This window comes from Manacus candei, unplaced genomic scaffold (genome assembly GCF_025592945.1).
Source record: "Manacus candei isolate 608988 ecotype Guabito, Panama unplaced genomic scaffold, ASM2559294v1 h1tg000040l, whole genome shotgun sequence".
NCBI classification, from domain to species: domain Eukaryota; kingdom Metazoa; phylum Chordata; class Aves; order Passeriformes; family Pipridae; genus Manacus; species Manacus candei.
In genome coordinates, this window is record NW_026138088.1 from 468,990 (window position 1) to 490,380 (window position 21,391).

Consider the following 21,391-nt stretch of genomic DNA (forward strand, 5'->3'; position numbering starts at 1 on the left):
GAGCACGCCGGGAAGGTGCTGCGGGCACGCGGCGGCACCGGGACCGGGATCGGGAGCGGGATCGGGAACGGGATCAGGAGCGGGATCAGGGTCGTGTCGGTGTCTGGGGGCAGCAGCCCGGTCTCCCCGCAGGTCCAAGCCCGGCGCTGACAGCGCGGCCCCCCCGCCGCCACCATGGGCAAGAAAAGCAAACTGGGCAAGAGCCGGCGGGACAAGTTCTACCACCTGGCCAAGGAGACGGGTGAGGGGCCTGCCCGGCGCTGGGGGCGGGGGGGTGCGGCCCCCTATCACCCCGGTAACCCCCGGTAACCCCCGGGTGCCCCCCAGGGTTCCGCTCCCGCTCGTCCTTCAAGCTGCTCCAGCTCAATCGGAAGTTCCAGTTCCTGCAGAAGGCCCGGGCTCTGCTGGATCTGTGTGCGGCCCCCGGCGGGTGGTGAGTGGGGTCGGGGCTGTGTCCTGGTGCCACCAGCTGCCCTGGGACACTGTCACAGTGTCCTGTGTGTGCCCTGTCACTGTGTCTCTGTCCTCAATCCCAAACCCCAGCAGCACAGTCTAAAGCTGGGGGCTCTCCTGGGTGGTTTCATTCCTCTCTTCTCTTCCCAGGCTTCAGGTGGCTTCCAAATTCATGCCAGTGTCCAGCCTGATCATTGGTGAGTGGTGGGATCTGGCAGGAACGAGGGGCAGGGACATCCACCACCACCCCTGGGACTGAAGGGGAAAGGACTGGGGATCCTGGGAGGAGGAGAGGGTGGGTGGGGCAGCCACGTGGGATGGGCTGGAGCCTGGTTTTGAGGGGCCAGGATGTCTTTCATCACCCCAGGAGTGGATTTGGTCCCCATCAAGCCCATCCCCAACGTGGTGACACTGCAGGAGGACATCACCACCGAGAAGTGCCGCCAGGTGTGTCCCTGCCCCCAGTGTCCCCTGCTACCCTGGGGCTCAGGGGGGTCATGACCCCCCCACCTGCTCAGGTGGAGGTCCCAGGAGGGGTTCTGAGTGTCCCTGTCCCCCAGGCCCTGCGCAAGGAGCTGCAGACATGGAAGGTGGACGTGGTGCTGAACGATGGGGCGCCCAACGTGGGGGCCAGCTGGGTGCACGATGCCTACTCCCAAGGTGGGGCTGCTCTGGGGGCACCAGGGGGGCACTAGTGTGGGGACAGTGGCTGCTTTTAGGGTCACAGGGTGGTTTGGGTTGGAAGGGACATTAAAGACCATCCACTTCCCGCCCCCTGCCACGGGCAGGGACACCTTCCACTGGCCCAGGTGGCTCCAACCCATCCAACCTGGCCTTGGACACTTCCAGGGATCCAGGGGCAGCCACAGCTTCTCTGGGCAACCTTTGCCAGGGCCTCCCCACCCTCACAGGGAAGGTCACACCCTCGCTCCCTCTTCTCTCCTGCTCCAGCCAACCTGACCCTCATGGCCCTGAAGCTGGCCTGTGAGTTCCTCTGCAAGGGCGGCTGGTTCATCACCAAGGTTTTCCGTTCCCGGGACTACCAACCCCTCCTGTGGATCTTCCAGCAGTTCTTCCAGAAGGTCCAGGCCACCAAGCCCCAGGCCTCCCGCAACGAGTCTGCTGAGATCTTTGTGGTGTGCCAGGGTGAGCACCTGGGGGGACCTGCAGCTGCTGGGATGGGGCTGGGGGAACCTGCTGATGGCTCTGATCCCTCCATCCCAGGAGGAAGGGCTCTGATGACTCTGATCCCTCCATCCCAGGTTATCAGGCTCCAGATAAAATTGACAGCAAGTTTTTTGACCCAAAACATGCTTTCAAGGAGGTGGAGGTTCAGACCAAGTCTGTCAGTGAACTGGTCAGCAAGAAGAAACCAAAGGTATGAGCAAGGGCCAAACACACAAATGGGGCTGGGGCTGAAGAGATTGTAATGAGCAAAATTGATCAGGAAAATGAAAGATCTGGGGATGCAAAGTGGTGGGAGAACCAGTTTTGGGGAGGTTTTCAGCCCTAGAAGTTGGTGCAGCAATGGGGAAATGGAGATATAAGTTGTGAGGCTGGATAGGAGTCAATTAAATCCTACAGTTAAACCCATCAGTTAAACTCCCTACAAGAGTTGGCCACTGGGTTTGTGTGACTATGAGATGTCTTTAGGACAGTAAAGCTCATGTCAGGTGGTCTCAGCTGGGCATGGAGCTGACACAAACCTCTGTGAGTGTCAGCTCTCCATGTCTGGGGTGGGACTGGGAGATGCTGTGGAGCTGCTGGGTTGGGGCTGGTGGACTCATGTGGACTCACAGAATCCCTGTGGTGGGAAAACACCTCTGAGGTCATCAAATCCAACCATTAGACACGTTCAGGTGGACACTGCAGCCAGACACGAGTTAGGTGACACCATCCATCCTTCAGGGCTGGTGGCACCTGCTCGGTTCTGCCCTGCCCTGGCCCCCCACAGCCCCTTTTCCCCCACAGGCAGAAGGTTATGCTGATGGGGACACAACCCTCTACCACCGCTTCACCCTCATGGACTTCCTCAAGGCTCCCAACCCCGTGGACTTCCTCTCCAAGGCCAACGAGGTGCGTGCCTGAAGCGAGGGGCACCTTGGAGCACAGAGGGATGCAAAGATGGAGCCAGGTGCCCCTGTGCTCATGGAGGGGAGGCTGGGGTTTAACAGCCCTGTCCCTGTGCCCTGCCCAGATCACGCTGGGGGACGGGGAGCTGGAGAACCACAGCTCCACCACGGAGGAGCTGCGCCAGTGCTGCAAGGACATCCGCGTCCTGGGCCGCAAGGAGCTCAGGTACTGGGAGGGACTGGGACAGGCAGACACACCAGCTGGGCCTAGGGGGGGTCTCTAACAGTTTGCCCCCTCCCAACAGAGCCCTGCTGAACTGGAGGACAAAGCTGCGTCGGTTTTTGGCCAAAAAGCTGAAGGAGCAGGCAAAGGAGCTGGATATCAAGTAGGAGCAAACAGCAGGGGTGGGATGGGCCTGTGCCCAGCACAGCTGCTCTGAGCTCCTTCCTTTTGGCAGCCTGAGCTCTGGTGAGGAGGAGGAAGGCAGAGAGGAGGAGGAGAAGAAGGTAAAGAAGATGGTGCCAGAAGCTGCAGCTGACGAGGTGGAGAAGGAGGAGGAGGAGGTGGAGCTGGCATTGGCAGAGATGAAGGCCAAGGAGCTGGCAGAGTTGAAGAGGTAAAAAGATCTCAGGGAGAGAGATGGGGGAGCATGGGGGGTTCCAGCCGTGGAGGCAGAGGTGGGACTGTCAGAGCCTGTTCCTCTCACAGTGGGTGGTTTGTGGGTCTGGGGGCCTTGGGCTCCTCTCCTCCAAGCAGATGAAACTGGGGGCCCCCTTTGTCCCAGGGTTGGGGACCCTCCACAGGGGGTGCCAGTGCTGCCAAGGGACATGTGGCACCACTGTGGCAGTGGATGAGCCTCTGGGGTGTATGTGGCAGTGTGGCCTCATTCCTTCCCCTCTCTCAGAAAGAAGAAGAAGATCCTGAAGGAGCAGCGGAAGCAGCGTGAGCGTGTGGAGCTGAAGATGGACCTGCCTGGTGTGTCCATCGCTGACGATGGTGACACCAGCATGTTCTCCCTGCGGAGCATCCACAGGACCCCGGTGTGTGGTGGGGGAGGCCTGGCCTCCCCTGGGAGCTCCCCAGGGCCATCAGGGCTGGGACAGTGCCTGACTTGTGCCTTGTCTGACTTGTGTTGCAGCTGCTGGATGAGTTGTCCCGGGGGGACATGGCCTCAGCAGACACCCTCCTGGAGATGGGCCCTGGGGACGATGACATTTATGTCTCAGATCATGAAGAAGAGGATGATGTGTCCCTGGACAGTGACCTGGACCCAGAGGAGCTGCTGGAGATCGAGGCCCGTCAGCGCAAGCTGGAGCGGGAGAGGCGGGAGCAGGGTGGGAAGAGGTGAGAATGGGAGAGGCCTCCCTGGAGCAGGAGCTGCCATTGGAGCAGCTCCAGGATCCGGCAGTGGGCACCCTGTCCTGGCTGGGGCACTGATCCTGCTGCTCCTTGTCACAGGGCGAAGTTTAAGCGGAAGGAAGAAGAAGAGGAAGAAGGGGAGGAAGAGGAGAATCCCCTGCTGGTGCCCCTGGAGGAGAAGTCAGTGCTGGAGGAGCGACAGACCAGCCTGTGGTTTGGGAAGGTGAGTCCCACTGGGACAGAAATGGTGGGGCAGCCTCGGCCCCAGCAGCTCCCCAGGGCTGCCCTGTGTCTGACCCTCTGCTCCCCACCCCAGGACGCCTTTGCTGGCATCGAGGATGATGCAGATGAGGACCTGGAGCTGGGGCAGGCCCAGATGTTGGCTGAGAGACAGCGCGAGTCCCAGAGAGGTGAATCACTGGGGGGGCACAGAGGGACAGTCCCACAGCCCAGTCTGGGGCTCTGGATCCAACCACGATGGGGATACTGCCCTGAGCAGTTTCATGGAATGGTTTGGGTTGGAAGAACCTTAAAGGTCATCCAGTTCCAACCCCTGCCATGGGCAAGGACACCTTCCACTAGGCCAGAGGCTGTTCCCAGCCTGTGTTGTTAAGGACCTGTCATTAGTGCAGTGTTAATGAGCAGGATCTCTAGAGGAATGGTCTGCAGTGGGGTCTCCCTTGGCCCTTTCTCACCCAGTGGTTCCTATTCCCAGACAAAGCAACAAAGAAAGGGCAGAAGAAGAAGCAGGTGCTCCAGGAGGAGGCTCCAGCCGAGCCCCCACCAGCCACAGATGCAGCACCTGGCACTGGTGAAGCACAGGATGAGCAGAGCAGTGACGACGACAGCAGCAGTGACGAGGAGAGGTGAGGGCTGGGAGGGGGGTCAGGATGTTCTCCCCTGCTCCAGAGTCCTGGTGAGCTGGGAGAGGAGGACCCCAGCCCTGACCACGCTCCTCTCCACAGGCCACCAACAGCAGTGAGGGGGAAGCGGGGCCGTGTCGAGCCGTGTGGCTTTGAGGTGGTGCCCATTGAGAACCCAGGTGAGGGGGAGGCCCTGTGGATCCCTCTTTAGGGACAGGAGGCGGGGCCAGGCCAAGCTTTAACATGTCCCTCCTGCAGTGAAAAGAGCCCGTGTCCTGGATGCAGAGGGCCTGGCCCTGGGCTCCGTCATCGCCACCTCCAGAAAGGCCCGGCGGGACCTCATCGACGACTCCTTCAACAGGTACCGGAGCTGTGGGGGCTGCAGGAGGGGGTAGGTGAACTGAGGTGGGGACCCCTTGTCACCCGAGTGCCTCCCCAGGTACTCCTACAACGAGGAGGAGGGGGAGCTGCCCGAGTGGTTCACGGAGGAGGAGAAGCAGCACCGGCGCAAGCAGGTGCCCGTGGACCGGCAGACGGTGGAGGCCTATCGGCAGCGCTGGCGTGAGATCAACGCCCGCCCCATCAAGAAGGTGGCGGAGGCCAAGGCCCGCAAGAAGCGGCGGGTGAGTGGGGCCGTGGGGCCAAATCCCTCTCCCGGGTGCTCCCTCCCTCCTCCAACCTCCCTGTCCCTCACCCTCGCTGTCCCCACAGATGCTGAAGAAGATGGAGCAGATGAAGAAGAAGGCGGAGGCCGTGGTGGACACGGTGGACATCTCGGAGCGGGAGAAGGTGGCCCAGCTGCGGCGGTGAGTGGCCAAGCTGAGATCCAGCTCCTTCCCGCGTTGCTGGGCTGGCTGGTGATGCTGTGTCCCTGCAGCCATGGCGTGGGGACAGCTCTGTGTCACCCAGCCAGGCTGCATCTGGGGTGGCAGAACAAAGAGGGGCAGCCCAGCCTGGGCACAGAGCCTAGAGGAGATGGGTGGGGCCTAATACTGGTTTTAGGGCCAAAAGCCAAACTGCTGGAGCTGAGTTGGGCTGGACACTGGGACTTGCTCTGACCTTTCACCCTTCTCCCACAGCATCTACAAGAAGGCAGGGCTGGCCAAGGAGAAGCGACAGGTCACCTACCTGGTGGCCAAGAAGGGGGTAGGACCCCGTGTGCGCCGCCCCCCCGGCGTCAAGGGCCAGTTCAAGGTCGTCGACAGCCGCCTCAAGAAGGATGTGAGGGCTCAGAAACGCAAAGAACAGAAGAAAAAGCGCCACAAGTGATGTGGGACAGGCTCTATCCCCAGCAAGGGACTCTGCTCAGGGCTGGCTCCTGTCCTCCACTGCTGTCCCCTGCCCTGGGGACAGGGCTGGCACTTGGTCACACACTGCTCTTAGTCTCTTAGCCTGTGCCTTGATGTGACTGTGCCTCCTGCCCTCCCCTGGGGCAGGGAGGGTTTATTTGGCCACATCTCCAGTCTCACCTGCTGGCTCTGCTGAGATTCACCCTGTGGAGGTCACGGGAGCATCCACACCAGCCCTGGCTGTCCCCAGACAGGCTGTGGCTCTGGGGGACATCCCTGGGCTGTATCTGTCACCGAGGGGGCAGGACAGTGGGTGCAGGGAGTGGGTGGGGCAAGGAGCAGGGACCAGTGAGTGACTGGTGTGGGCAGGGCTCTTTTCTACACACACATCCCCATGTATTTTCAAGCATTTTTGGGTTATAACCTCCCTTTTTTGGAAGGACTCCTCATAACCCCCCTGAGCCCAGTATCATTAGGATACTGGGGTGCTCCCAATGACATCATCACCCCCCAGATTTCCTCACCCCCTGTTTTTACTCACCCCCAAAGGTGGCACAAAATGAGTGAAAACTGCCCTGGTCAGTAGCTCATTGCTCTGATGCATCTGGACATTCCTCCCCTCAAAATAGAGGGAGGTGTGCCTGAGGATGGGGTGACTTTGTTGTCAACATGCAAATTGGAGTAAAGACTGCTTGAGACCCAAGGTGGGTGTAGTTTTATTTCACGCCAACTCTGGCTGTTCTGATGAGCAGGGAGATTCATCATCATTCAAGACTTCACATTGTCATCTAAGTACTCCATACAAATACAGTTAATAAATGAAAATACAGATTTCAGCACATACATAACATTGAAATTCACGTTGAAAACAAACAACAACGAGCAAATCTGACCCCTGCATAAAATACCATTTTCCAGTTTCACACTGTAGACAGATCAAAGCAAGAAATAGCAAGTTATGCAAACCAAGTCATTCCCAGCTTGGATATATCACTTTGCCATCAAGGAATGCCTTGCCAATCAAAGTGGCCACTGCCACCCCTTTTAAATTTGATTGAATTCTGTCCATGTAACAAGAGTAGAATTTGATCCTTCTGTTGGAGAGGGCTGTGCTAGTGCTTTGGTGATAAACACCCTATATGCTGAGCTACTGAACACTGCAGTTTACAAAACAGCAAGTTTGGATTATGCTTACTCACTAGCAACCAGGAAAAAAAAAACAACTTTTTTCACAGGCTGAAGTGGACTGAGCTGAATAGTAATAAATGTCAAATCTACAAAATTATTGAGAATCACACACGAATGGAGAAGGCAAATGTAACAAACATTATCAACATGACACTACCATTCATTAGTAAAACTCTGAGAACGTGTAATGACTGAGCATTATAGAGCATTTTGGTTTTATTTGATTACAAGGTCTTCAAACTAAAATTTCATTTAGTTGCAGTATGAGACACACCATTAAGTTGAGCTACTGACCTCAGGTTCCCTTCACAGTGACTGGTGATATGGTTGTTAAAATTCAACATGTGATCCACCTAATCAAATGCTGAGGTCTAGTTCTGAACACGTTCATGTGAGTCAAATGACCCAAATGGTTATTGCAAACTGCTTCCTTTACCTGCCTGGCAATGAATGAGACACTGGGAGCACAGGAGGAGATCACTGATGAGGGATGCAGTCTCCAGGTGTCACAGGAAGGCCACTTTCCAAAGGGGTCACTCAGAGAGAACTGGACTGTGACCAAGCAGCATCACAGATTTTTCCTGTGTTCTGTTTTATACTTCAGGAACAGTCCAAGATCTGAGCTGCACAAAACCACGTTTCAGCTGGTGTTACACCCCCTGTGACTTAAAGATCTGATCCTTGCTTCATGAAAAAGCATCTGCATACACAGAAGACAATGTAGATGTGCAGTGAGCATGCTGATAAACATCACTAGGGCAGGGATCTCTTTGGCATGACAGTTTAATCTTACTGCCTCCTCAAAGTCCTATTATGCTACCTAAATTGGATCTGTACAGAACAATTATGCAAAAAGGATCATTCTTCCTGAAAGTGGCAAAACCAAATTATGACTTTCCTGTAAAACAACTTTCTCAGATCAGCAGTCTCAGTTAAATGCAGTTTATCAGCAGCAACTCCTGTTTCTTCAGCTCTTAAGAGAGGCAATCAGAGTTCATTTTTCAAAGTTTGGCAGGTAAATTATCTTCCAATTTCACCTCCAGAGCACCTGTACTTGGAGAGATCCTGTGTAACTCGAGATCACTGGCAGACTGAGTCAAAGCCTCAGCACTTATTTTTGAGGCTTTCAGCTGCATCCTGTCATCACTGTCTTCACCCTCAGAGCTGGGACTTATTTCTTGAATTTTCAGGAGATCTCCAGTACTGAAAGTCTTCTCTGTGTTGCTGGAACTCATTCTCAGGGCTCTTTGTGGAAGGCTTTCCTTTCCTGAGCTAATCTTCTGAAGTTTAAAAGGGAGTTTGTCCTTCTCTCCTGCAATATCAACACAGTCAAGCAGACAAACCTGTTCTCCTCTGGTTTTGTTATTATCGACGGGACTACTGAAAGGAGATGACAGGGACAGCTTTTCTTCTTGCTCTTTAACACTGTAAGGAGGAGTGGGCACTTCAAATGTAGCATGAAACTGAGAATAATCAACACGGAAAAAACCATTTTCCAGAGACATTACAGGGAGGAACCTGTGACCCCAAAGGACTTCATCTTCTGTATACGAGGTCCTAGCTTGACACGTCATTCCTATGGGAACAGAGACAAAAGCATGGCATTCTAATGTCAGCAAACAGACTGGCATCTACAACAAAAAATACAAGGCTAAAAATCAATTGTAGCCTGTAAACTAATAATTTTATGGATTATAAAATGGGGTGATTTTTCCTAGACAATCTTCTGATGTCAATGGAGTGCCTCTAGTTCACTGACTAGAGTTTTACACAAATACTGCATTAAATATTGCAGACTAGAGACCAAGCAAAAGCAGAATGTAAAATTAAAACAGTATCAGCTTGACAGCAACAACAATCTTACAGCTTGTATCATAAAATCTCAGAATGGGCAGGGACACCCTCCGCTAGATCAGGTTGCTCAGAGCCCCATCCAGCCTGGCCTTGAACACTTGCAGGGATGGGGCAGCCACAGCTTCTCTGGGCAACCTGTGCCACCCTCAAAGTAAAGACTTTTTTCCTAATATCTAATCTAAACTTATTCTCTTTCAATTTTAACCCATTCTCCCTTGTCCTTTAAATGCTCTTGCCCCATCTTTCCTGTAAGTTCTCTTCAGGTACTGGAAGGCCACAATTAGGTCACCCCAGAGCTTCTCTTTTCCAGGCTGAACAATCCCAATTCTCTCAATCTTGACAGAGTTTGTAATACTGTTCCTTGGAAGTCACCTTGGGAGAAAGAACTATTGCTTGGCAGAGGCTTCCAGAGTTCTCTGGCGAGGATCAGGTGTGGGGGGAGCTAAAGCTAAATGAAAAATGTAACATTCCATTCCTTCTGTAGGCTAGGCTACACTGAAGCTATCTTCCATGCAACTGTAAATGCAGAAAGGATGAAAATGCACTGTGATTAACCAAAGCTTAACAAATCCTCAGAAGGCAGCAGAGGAAGATCAGAATACTGATGATTTGGACTTCAACAACGTGCACAGATCCTTGATGCAGAGCTTCTTATATAACTAGAACACGTTTTCACAGCATTCATAAAACAATTAAGTTCTCAAAAGACAAGGCCACAAAGTCAGCTGTCATCTGGACAACACCATACCCAAATGGAAAAAAAAAAAAAAGCCCTGCCCATATTTGTTGATAATCATATGTGCCTACAATCTTTGTGGCTGACAAGGTCTGTATTTGTGCTGTAAAACTGGACTCCTTATTCTGCATTCAATTTAATGCAAGCTACACAGAAAAGAGATTTTGCAGCACTGGCAACTTTCTTTCAGAGTGGTGGTCCTTAAATCAGGAGCCTGTGTCTCTTCTTGGATGTACTGGCCACTTTGGGAAACAGGAATGCAGAGCCCTGTGGGGGAGAGAGGTCTCCTATTCACTGGAACAGGCCACTGAAGTTCTGCAGCATATGGCAGGATATTCTGAAGCATCCAGGACTAACAGCTGCCTTGCTAAAAATATCAGGACAAAAAAGAAAAGACTAAAAATTAGAGTATGGGTATTATTCTAAATCTTACCCGTGGTCTCAACGATTCCTTCGAGGATGACAACTATTTCAAATTGCTCACTTCTCAGTGATCTTTGTGAGAGGCAGAAAAAGGGGCTCTCTGAGGTAATTTCATGACAGATGGTTAAAGGGGAAACTAAAAACAGCTGGTCGGCTCCAGTTCCAAATCCAACATCCAGTTCACACTGGTCTAGTGGCAGAAACTCTCCCTCCGGTGTCTGCCTGGACTAAAGATAAAAAGATGATTTAGTAATCACCACGTGAGGCAAAACATGAAATCAGTGCAATGAAGTTTAAACCTGCCTCTTCCATGACATTATCATCTACATATATTAGCTCTGGGCTCTTCATAATGGAATACAAGTAATGCTAAATACTAAGAGGCTGCTGTGTAAGACCAATTTTGACTCTTCTTATTGTGCCCTAGGATTCATCACCATCTACAAACTTTACCATGAGTTATATATATGTGTATATACTTCAACAAAAATGTCATGTGCCACACTACAGGCCTTGCTATGGATGTTCAACAGGAATATCCTGCAGCAAAAGTTCCTGTTACCAAGAACAAAATCTGCAAGCTGAGCACATTTGAATCTGTTGCTTGAATTCATGTTCCATTATTTTTGTATGTTACTGACTTTTGTTTGGCAGATGGCATATGATGTACTAACTCAAAGGTAAACATGGCAATGGTACAATATGTCTGGTAAGTGATGTTTCCACAAAACCACCTGAACTGATGCTGATGATGCAGTCATCCCTTGCCAATTTGCATGTACCACCTACTCTAAGCTGACCTTAATAATGAACTTATAATATTATTAACTTAAGTGCCCCATTTGTCTTCCCATCATTTCATGGGTCCAATAAAAACACTGATATGATAACTTCCCTCCACCCCTTAGTGTTCCCTCCAAATTTTCTTGGTGTTCAAAGTATAACTAAAAATGACATCAGTTGGCCAGGCAGCTCCTCAGCTCAGTCTCTGAAGGTCTCTGGTGGAAACTGCCCATTAAAATTAGAAGCTTTGCACAGCCAACACAAAACCTCTTTAAAATCCTTCCTGCTTATTATTTGATTAAAAAGCACTTAACTCTTTAAGAAGACGAGTACTGATTATAAATGGTAGACTATTCTGTATCTACTAAATAAATTTAATGGTGTTGCATTCATATTGACAAATGTATTGGTTCCACTGCTTGGAAACACCATTCCTTGAGGTCAAGTCAAAGGTAGCAGTTCTGCCATCAACTTAAATCCAATTAGTATTATTTTACTAGTCTTTAAAAACACTCCCTAAGCAACTAGTGTATCTTCATATTGTCCTTCCACTTCACATGTATCTTAAAAAATGCTGATGTTTTAACTGCCTGATATTTACTGGTGATTACATAACCAGTTAGGAAGCTGCCAGAATATTAAATACAATGCACGATTTCATTTATGTGCAGTGTGTTTGTTTTTCTGCTAAGGAAAATAAAAAATTCCTATCTAAATAACCAAGTTCTCCCTTACACAAGAGGACAAGAGCCAGTTTCTCCACTACTGATGAAGACAGAGAAAACATCAGCTGGTTTCTCGTAAAAGCATTCTCACAAATTAGTTGTGATTTGAAACATAAAGGACAATGCTATGAAATAAAAATGATCAGAACCACTACACATACCGGTCGTGACAGTCTCTGTTATGGGCAAAGGTGTAATCAAACTATGGCTGAAACATCTTTTTTCCTGAGACAACCTGCAGAACCAAGCTGCAGAACTACACCCCTGCTTTGTTGCCTGGCTGCTGCTCCTTCCATGGGTGCCCAAATTCCTTGGCTGTGCATGATCTTTGCTCTTTGCTCCACGGTAACAAGGCTCGACACGAGCTGCAAGAACCAACATCTGAAACCTCAAACTGTCCCAAAGTTTTATCAAATATATCTACCTGGACAAAAATGTGCCTATTTGCACAAAAACTGCTGCCTGACTGACTTAAGAACTTTGTTTGATCTACAAACCATTTTTCTCTGTGGAAGAGTCTTCGATCAAATCCATTCAAAAGCAAACAAATCCAGCGAGGATGATTAGAGGTAACAGATCTGGGAGAAAGCAAAAGGTTGTGTTTGAGGTATTCAGTATCTTACACACAGGATTGATTTATGCAGGCCATGGAGAATTTTTAAAAGAAACTTTGTTAAATAAAAAAGCAATTAACCTGAATGAAGAGAGCTTAATAGCCCCAATATGTCAGGCTCCCAGCCAGTGACCTTTGTTGCACATACACAGCTTTACTCAAAGGATCACAAAACAAGGCAGAGGACTATAAACTGTCAGCAAGAAGTCTGGAAGGAACACTTGTGATTCTTTATTTTGACTCATATAACACAAAGCCAAGCAAATTTCACAGATCAATACAATGCTTGAACAAGGGCACAATTACTTAGAAATGCCCCAGCTTGCATTTTAAATGTGGTCAGAGGTAGAGAATCTAAAGGTTTAGATGAATTTCTCCAAAGGTTAAGTGCTTCATGTCTAAAAAAAAAAAAAAAGACTCCCGTGTCTTTAACTTTCTGCCACTGGATCTTTGTTTTGTTTTTTATTACCAGGCACACTTCCACTGCATCATCACTTTGTTTTAGTGAACAAACACCTTATGTCCTTCAAATCTTCACTCCTATCCTGTATTCATTCTTATTGCTTTTCTAAACCCTGTTGTTTATGCACATTCTCCTTTAACTGGACATGATGCAGTTTTATTTTTATTAACCCTCTGTCACTTCACTCCTTAGAGAACTCACATAATTATGTTTTGATACCCAGGTGGGCTCATTAAGCATTGGAGTATAAAAAAACTGGGATGCAAAAGATGCAGCACCATCGAGCTTAATATTGTAGTACGTTGTAGAGAAACTCAGGAATCTGGAAAATGCTAAAGTGGCATGTGGTCATTTGCCAAACAGTACTAGGGTATTTTCAGTACTGGCATTTGAGAGGAATCATCTCACCTATCTGGGCTTCAGCTCCACACTTGGACTATCAGCTTGCAAGAAGTATTTTTAATACTGTTGTTAGCACATGTTGAAAACAGGCTATGATGATTTTACAGTCCTCAGCTTTCTGAATCAAAACCATCTGAAACACTACACAGAGCACTTTACACCCCAACACTATCATGTTTATCAATCACACCTGTAATCCCATCAAGAGAAGATAAGAATAGCTGGCGTAATTAAGTTTTAAAAAATCAATACTGATCACCACACTGCCTGAGGCACATGAGTAAGGTCCAGAAACCAAGAGGCAGAAAAATAAAGCTCACTGTGATGCTGAAAAGACCAGGATCTGAAACTGCAGCATTTTCAGCAGCCAGTTCAAACAGCTTTTTACTGTTTCTCACCCCAGGATTTTGCTTTTTCTTGCTTTTACACTACTCAATGTAAATTAGAAAGACTCAGGTTTCTGGAGAAGTTTTTGCTGAGACACACACAGTTAGTTTTGTAACTGTCTCCAAACTCACCACGACCCAGCCTAAAAAGAGCCCCAGACTTTTGCAGGACATCACTACCCTGTGCTGCTGCACAGTCCCTGGACACAAAGAAAAGCCAGCACAGTGTGGTGACAGTGGTGGCACCACTGCAATCTCCTGAATATCTTAGGGCATACATCACACTGTCAGTAAATGCCATTCAGACAGACTCAGGTTGGTGTACTTTATTTACAAAGGGTAAAGAGCTCCATTGGTCCAACCAAAACACTACATTCACTACTAAAAACATCTCCTATCTCAAGGACAAAAGTGTGATAAGACACTTTAACAGCCACTATTGACTGCTAGAATGATGTGTCCAGTTCAACAGGCACTTTCACAAAACGAGGAGGATTTACAGAAAGCCACAGGAACTAATACCACACCTTGCAGTGAGGACTGAGGGGGCAGCTGGTGCACATTCACTTTTAATTTTTCCACTGTTCATAGCTCATATTTGCCAAAGGTTGCAAAGCAGCTTTAAGACAAGTCATGGGCATGACAACTGTACAAAAAAAAAAATCAAGAACTGCTCACTGATTCATTGTCTAGCCTATCCTAAGCTGGCTATCCTAAGAGAAATTGGTCAAGCAGATCCATCAATGTCCCTGAGTTTTCTGTCCCAATCATTTGCATATCAGCAATGTGTAGCAATAGATTGTCAGCAGAAAGCACACCTTGTATATTCAGTGTCTTATTTCAAAAAGAATTTATAATGAGTTACCATCACTGTAAAAACAAAACTATGACATTGCTTTTATTCCACTTTGACTTGCATTCCAGCTTGAGAGGAGGCTTTCTGCTAACTTGGAATAGTTAGAGAGCAACAAAAAACATGGTTTAGCTAGCTTTCCAATTCCTACAAAAATTCCTCCAGTGTAACTCCTGACAGCTTGTTCCCATATATATCCAACATTTTTTTGAATCTTAGTGGATTCCCCATTTTAAATGGCATTCTGCACCAAGAAAAATTAACACCTCAGTCAAGTGTTCTGCCCAGAACAGAAGGAAAACAGCCTTCCATATTTACCACTGCTCCATCACCTACTGCTTCATGCTTATTTCTGCAGATTATTAAAAAGGACAGTTGCTCCAAAGAGTGCGTTACCAGGTAGAGTATGAACATTTATAACACTCAGATATGACATTCTGAAATTAATGTTATCATTGGGATCCCACTTCTGACAGTCCTCCCCAGATGTGCTCCCATGACAAGACACAGCTGCTGAGAGCTGCTGTGTTGCTCCACCTCAGCAATTCTATACAGTGTTTTTCTTCCATTCAGCTCCACCTGATTTATCTTCCAGACCTTCGTGCCTGCCAAATTCCACTGTCTCCTTATAATTTATTTGTTTTGTTATGATCTTTGAGTTTCAGTTTTCTTGCGTTCTGAATTATGCTAACCATCATCAGTGATTATTAAATAGGTACCGTGACAATCAAAGGGTCTTTCCACTAAAGCACCTGTACAATCCCTCTGAAATGCTAGGAGGTCACCAGCTGGAATACTGGGATAAAGCTCTGCAAGTTCAAGATCACCGAGTTTCCCCAAGGGGAAGAGGAGGTCAAGGCTGATATTTGTCCTTAATCAATTCTTTCTTTCCAGCCATCACCTGCTAAGGAGCATGCCTTAGTACCCTTCCTGCAGCTATCCTGCATCCTGCCACATCCATCCTTCCTGCCAGCCTCACAAGCCACCGGAATGCCCCTGGGAGGTCTCTGATGAGGCTGTTTTTCCCTGTGCCAGCTTGGCTCTTCCCTGGCTCCTCCTATGGCCAGCCACTGCGACTTCTTCACAGTCCTTCGCACTGCCCCTCTCACTCGCACACCGAGGGCCAGGGCAGCTCTCCCCGGGCCAGGGCAGAGCCCACCAGAGCAGCAGCAGGGGCTGCACAGGAGAAGCCCCACGACAGCTGCACCAGGGACACAACGCCGCACTTTGCTCGCGCTGCCCACTGCAAGCCGGGTGCCCTGTGCCACCCGCTGTCGTGCCAGCCCTTACCTTGATCAGCTTGCAGCGGATCTGGGCGGACACCATGTGGCTGTTGCGGAGGTTGCCGACACGAAACATGAGGCAGAGCCTCCCGTCCCGCTGCGAGATGACCGCGGCGCGGCTGAACATGAGCGTCTCGGCTCGCTTCTTGGGCTGGGACATCTTGATGAACATGCAGCCGATGAGGAAGGCATCGACCACGGAGCCCAGCAGCGACTGGAAGAGGAAAAGCACGATGCCCTCGGGGCAGCGCTCGGTGATGTAGCGGTGCCCGTAACCGATGGTGGCCTCGGTCTCTATGAAGAAGAGGAAGGCGGAGGGGAAGTTGTACACGTTGGCCACGCAGGGGCTGTAGGTGTCATCGTGCGCCTGGTGCAGGTCACCTCGCAGGTAGGCGATGCCCCACCACATCGAGGCCATCACCAGCCAGGCCACCGTGTAGGTCAGCAGGAAAATCAGCAGGTTCCAGCGCCACTTGAGGTCCACCAGCGTGGTGAAGAGGTCGGAGAGGTAGCGGCTGCTCTCGCCGCCCAGGTTCCCGTGCTGCACGTTGCAGCGCCCGTTCTTGTCCACGAAGCGCTGCCGCTCCCTGCGGGCGCTGCAGCGAGCGGGGCCCACGGCCTGGTACTCGTCCCCGAACTTCCTGCGCACGGCCGACATGCTGCGGGCCGCCGCTCTGCTCCGCGGGCGCGGCGAGAGCGCGGCGGGGCGGGAGGGGCGGGCGGACCCCGCTGCCTGCGCGCAGCAGCCGCCGCCGAGCGCTTTGCCGGGGCACGGGGCACGGGGCGCACCCGGATGCCGGCGGAGCGGGGCTCGGGAGCCGCCAGCGCTGCCCGCTCGCCGGCAGCACCGGGGGAAGATGCGGAGCGGCCGCGGCCTGACGGGGCACACGCCGAGCGGCCGGAGGGGTGAGCCGGGCGCGCCAAGCCCCGGGGAGGGCACAACGGCGAGGGCGGCCGGCCCAGCCCCGCGAGCTCCGGCCGTCAGGGCGGCGGGGCCCGGAGGAAGCCGCAGCGGGCTCCGCGCACCTCCGACCGCAGCCCGGCCGCCCTCCCGGCCGCGGGCAGGTTGGGGGCGGGAGGGAGGCGGCGCGTAGAGCGGCTCCGAGGGCGCATGAGCGGGGTGCGCACCGGGATGCGGGGACGCGAGTGTCGGGAGCCGCTCTGAGGCCTCCGGAGCAGCCTCCGGCCCCGCACAGGCCCGCACCCGCAGGTAAGGGCGGCCCGGCCGCAGCGCCGGTCCCGGGGCGCGGTGGCAGCGCTGGCAGAGGCGGCCCCATTGTTCGGCCGGGCGGGATCGGGCCGGGCTGCCGGAGCCGCCTCCCAGGTGCGGGGCCCGGCGTGACCGGAGCCCGGCGTGACCGGAGCCCGGCGTGACCGGAGCCCGCGGCACCGCCGGGTCTGCCCGGCGGGCTCGGGCCGAGCGCGGGGACTCGGGGCCGTACCCGGCGGAGGTGCGGCTGGGGCGGTGCTCGCCAAGCGCGGCCTCGGGGCTGGGAAGCAGGTCGGGAAGGGAACGTGTGGCTGCTGGTGTGCGGGAAGCCCGGCCCGGGACGTAACTTCACCCCGTGCTCGGTTGAGTCGTGAAGGGGTCCGGCCGCACAAGCCTCGGTGCCCGGGCTCGGTGGAGCGCACCAAGAGCGCTCTCCGGGCTGGCAGAGCCCTGCCCAGGGGGCCGGTCCGGCCTCGCCCCGCTCCAGGCCCCCGGAGCGCCCATCCCGGGCCGTGCCCCCGAGGTGGGTCGGCGGAGGAAGAGCCCGGCCCCGCGGGGCCCAGCGGGGAACGCTGTGCCCTTCCCTCCGTGCTTCGCTCAGCCGGGGGAGAAGCCGCTCTTTTAGTGCTGCAGGAGGTGCAGTACCCAGAGAAAGACTTGTCTCGCTCAGATTTGGACGCGAGGAGAAATCCTGTGTGATGGCCATCGGTACTCGGGCCCTGTTTCCTGCAGGTGTATTGTCTGACCTTATCGCTGGGGCGATCTTCTCCCGGCAAGATGTTAAACTGCTTTCTGAAATGGGATCTGCTGCTTTGGATGATATTAATCTGGATTACAGAAGCTTTGTGTTGTGTTAAGCTGTGAACCACAATAGGTTTATCTTCCGAGGTAATGGGGATATGCCAAATCACATTATGCTTCTGTTTAATCCCCCACTTTGACCCCATGTAGAGAATCAGAGGGAGATTTCAACACTCAGTTCATTTACTTGAAAAACTCACTTAGGTTTTGATACCCAGTTGGACTAATTAATTGTAGTGGTAGAAAATACGGGGTGCAAAACAGAGGTGGCTGTTGAGCTTAATATTTCAGTATGTTGTAGAGTAACTCAGGAATCTGGAAAATCCTGACTAGGTATATGCTAATTTGCCATGCAATACTGTGGTATTTTCAGGAAGCTATTTTAAAAAATGTTGAATTGGAAAACCATCAGACTTGCAATCAAAGTATCAGAGATTTATCTGCAAGTAGAAACACGAGGAACATCCTTTGTTGCATTTAGCAAAGAGCTGGAGTATCACACGTTCCTTTGTAATACTTTATGTGTGCTGCTATGGCAGGTTTTTTTAATGCAAATATTTGTCTGATGAATTTTTGTAAGCATGAAAAAGATTGTAAGTGCCTTGGAATACAGTGTTTCATCTTGGACTGATAATTATAAGCATAAATTCAATTTTGCCTTTTTTAAAAACAATTGCTCTGGAGTCATTTGCTCTCAGTGACAAGAGAAATCTGCACTAAAAGCATCTAAAGCAATTTCTGAGCAATGGAGAAGTAGCCTTACTTGTTGAAACATTCTTAGTAGCTGTGACCAAGGTTGATAGAGTGACAGTCTTACTATTAGCTTTAATGGAATTGTAGTATGGTGTTCATCAGAATTCCAGGGGGACATACATTCCTTTGAGATGTGCTTTTAGGAAGCCACAGAACATCTTGTGAAGTGGCATCTTCCTGCCTGCTCTCTCTGTTTCTGCATCTGATGTTTATCAAGGCTTTTAAACATCCATTCTCTTCTGTCTTTCCAGACAGTTACTTAGACCTGTGAAAACTACCTCTCTAGAGGGATGCTCTCTTTAGCATCAGCCTTGTCCGAGATACAATGTGGTTATTGTATAACATGGTATTTTTCATTGTTTTACTTGTGTAGAAGAATAACTGCAGAACTCTGCTCGATTTAGGTTAAACTGAGCACTTGAGGGAAAGATGTACTAGGAATTCACTATTTTTACCTGCTGGCCATTTTTCTCACATGCTTGAGCTCAGGTGCTATGTTTGCTCGTTTCAGGGCTGCCTCTGAATCACAGTCCAGAAAGAAGAAACAGTTGTGTTGATTGAAGCTGAACATTTGCCTCTAAGATTAAGAACAAAGCCATGCCAGTGCTTTCTGAAGACTCAGGTAACTAAACTACATGTTTTCAACAGAACAGTGACTGAAATCTTAGTGTATGTGTTTCACACAGGAAATCAGTTCAAACTGGCAAGTTGTTCTAGAACACAGGGTAGTTAACATGAAGGGGAAACTTAAAAGGTGATGTTTTTTAAAAAATATACATTGCTTTGGTAGCTTTTGCCTTAAAGTGATAATTGTTATATCTTAAGCTGTGTTTGCCACTTATGAGGGGAGCATTGCAAAATGAGTGGTAGATAAACACAGGTCTCTGCAAACTTGATAATCACCAACATGGTACCCAAATAAGTGTAGTGGCTGTTGAGTCTGCAGTAGAAGGTCCTGTGAGAAATGCTGTGTACAATGTTTTCCTTCTGTCCTGAATCTGAATTTAGGATTGCATGAAACTTTGGCCCTTTTGACATCTCAGCTAAGACCTGACTCAAATCATAAAGAGGAAATGGGATTCCTTAGGGATGTCTTCAGTGAAAGGAGTCTCAGCTACCTCATGAAGGTAAAAGTTTATTTAAGTATGTACATTTCCTTACAGTTTACTTATTCTCTGTATTTATCAACTTATTCTCTTGATTTAGCAACCATTTACTTTGCCAAAGCTGCTTTTTTTTTTTTTTTAAGAATCCCATACCAACCAAAGTATATGTGTTTAAGCACAAACATTCAGAACATTTGACAATTAACATATTTTGTTCAGGAAGAAACATCTCTGCTCTGATTGCTAAAATGAAGATGCAGTGCCCTGTAACTAAAAAGTAGTCTGAGGTGGCTGCATTTTTTTTCCTTACACTGCTAAAGTCTTAACAGATTTTCTGGCTGTCTGAAACTATCAGGAGTAAAAAGAAAACTAGAAGACTCCTAAACAAAAAAAGTAACCCCCAGAGAGATTATTTTCCTGACACATCTCAGAAAAATTATATTCCTGAAATAGAAAAATATTCTGGTGTAGGTATATTTAGAAAGTTTTGAATCTGTCTGTAGAAATATCTCTGAATAATCTTTTTCAGATTCATGAAAAACTCCGTCATTATGAAAGGCAGAGTCCAACTCCTGTTTTACACAGTGCAGCAGGATTAGTTGAAGATGTAAGTCAAAAATTCCTGTCTCCTGCTTTTCCTGTTATTTAAGCCTGCTTTACTAACACATCAGAGCTTTGCAATTGGATCTTGTTTGGTGGACTCCTTTAATTTTGGGGCTGTAAATTTTTATTTTGAAGGTAATAGAAGAGTTGCAGACTGCACCAGTGAATAATGAAGAAAAAGAGCTACTTCAGCTGTTGTCAACACCTCATCTCAGGGTAAAAAAACACACTGGGGACTTTAACAAAATCCCTTTGCACAATTGCAATGGAACATTTTGTAGCAGAAAAATTGTATTGAAGTGTCCCTAAGAGAAAGGAAAAACCTCTTGCAAACTGTAGTTCTGTTCCACTGTGATTTCCTGCACAGATTGTGGGATGCAAAGGGAATTAAGAAGACACAGCCTTTCCTGCATAATGCATCAGGCTGTCTTCCCTCTGTCCCCTCCTTAATATTTTCTGAGGGAGCAGAATAGAAAAGGAAACCTTTTTGCTTCTCATAGTCCACTCAGGTTTTTTTAGGCTGAGCTTTGTTGTTGCCTGGATTTATTATTATAAGTATGAACATATACCAGTATATAGTTTACCTGATGGCTAATGTAATTGTTGAATCTTTTTTGGAGGTTTTGTGGTGAGGGTGGAAAGGGGGAGATTTAAGTTTGCTGTAAGATTGGAAACATGAGAACTGGGAGCTGTAATATTGCTACATTACATTACTATTTTTTATTTCCTTTATGCAGGCAATGCTTGTAGTACATGACACTGTAGCACAGAAGAACTTTGATCCAGTCCTTCCACCTCTGCCTGATAACTTTGATGATGATTTTGATGAGGAATCAGTGAAAATTGTTCGGCTAGTGAAAAATAAAGAACCCTTGGTACATATTAGATAACCCATTCCTAGTCATAGAACTCTATAGTGCAAAGGTGTTATTGTGAGTATAGAGGAGACACTTGAAGATGCTGTCAAATAACCAGCAAAAACTAGGAGAGTGTTCTGAAGCCAGTAAAGTAACATAAAAAGAAAACTTTGGTAAATACACCTTCACAATTTTGCATTGGGATGCTTTGTGGACATGGGTTTATAATACAAGTTAACACAGGGAACACTGTCTCTGAGGAAATTGTATGTGTTGAAGTGATTATGCTTATTATATGTATTAATTCTTTTCATT

The 21,391-nt window shown here is 49.5% G+C and overlaps 3 protein-coding genes across 8 annotated transcripts in view; 2 read left to right on the top strand and 1 right to left on the bottom strand.

Annotated features, from left to right (window-relative positions):
- Positions 1-6,740, top strand: FTSJ3 (FtsJ RNA 2'-O-methyltransferase 3). The gene is made up of 21 exons (XM_051794769.1): positions 1-241; positions 328-433; positions 604-650; positions 821-900; positions 1,014-1,113; positions 1,405-1,599; positions 1,716-1,831; positions 2,425-2,529; positions 2,651-2,751; positions 2,831-2,911; positions 2,984-3,142; positions 3,431-3,566; positions 3,665-3,870; positions 3,985-4,108; positions 4,202-4,295; positions 4,601-4,751; positions 4,851-4,927; positions 5,007-5,109; positions 5,188-5,371; positions 5,460-5,554; positions 5,828-6,740. The coding sequence occupies exons 1-21, from the start codon at positions 175-177 to the stop codon at positions 6,015-6,017; spliced, it is 2,517 nt and encodes an 838-aa protein (XP_051650729.1). The 5' UTR covers positions 1-174; the 3' UTR covers positions 6,018-6,740.
- On the bottom strand, positions 6,736-16,779 carry LOC127474242 (G protein-activated inward rectifier potassium channel 1-like). 2 transcript variants are annotated; one of them, XM_051794779.1, is made up of 3 exons: positions 15,754-16,779; positions 10,249-10,465; positions 6,736-8,801 (listed from the first exon to the last, which is right to left on the bottom strand). In XM_051794779.1, the coding sequence occupies exons 1-3, from the start codon at positions 16,402-16,404 to the stop codon at positions 8,227-8,229; spliced, it is 1,443 nt and encodes a 480-aa protein (XP_051650739.1). In that variant the 5' UTR covers positions 16,405-16,779; the 3' UTR covers positions 6,736-8,226. The 2 variants fall into 2 exon arrangements, 1 of the variants encoding a protein (XP_051650739.1); XR_007905766.1 differs by lacking the exon at positions 6,736-8,801 and adding an exon at positions 12,244-12,324 and having other exon boundaries at positions 10,356-10,465; positions 15,754-16,408.
- The window catches only part of MPP3 (MAGUK p55 scaffold protein 3), a 16,377-nt gene continuing 11,017 nt past the window's right edge, over positions 16,032-21,391 (top strand). For 4 of the 5 annotated variants that reach the window (XM_051794770.1, XM_051794772.1, XM_051794773.1 and 1 more), the window contains exons 1-6: positions 16,845-16,956; positions 19,022-19,132; positions 19,519-19,637; positions 20,146-20,223; positions 20,355-20,435; positions 20,957-21,094. In XM_051794770.1, the coding sequence (XP_051650730.1) occupies positions 19,108-19,132; positions 19,519-19,637; positions 20,146-20,223; positions 20,355-20,435; positions 20,957-21,094 (441 nt within the window). In that variant the 5' untranslated portion in view covers positions 16,845-16,956; positions 19,022-19,107. Of the gene's footprint in view, positions 16,135-16,844; positions 16,957-19,021; positions 19,133-19,518; positions 19,638-20,145; positions 20,224-20,354; positions 20,436-20,956; positions 21,095-21,391 lie in introns of those variants that run through there. The other variant, XM_051794771.1, reaches the window with a different exon arrangement.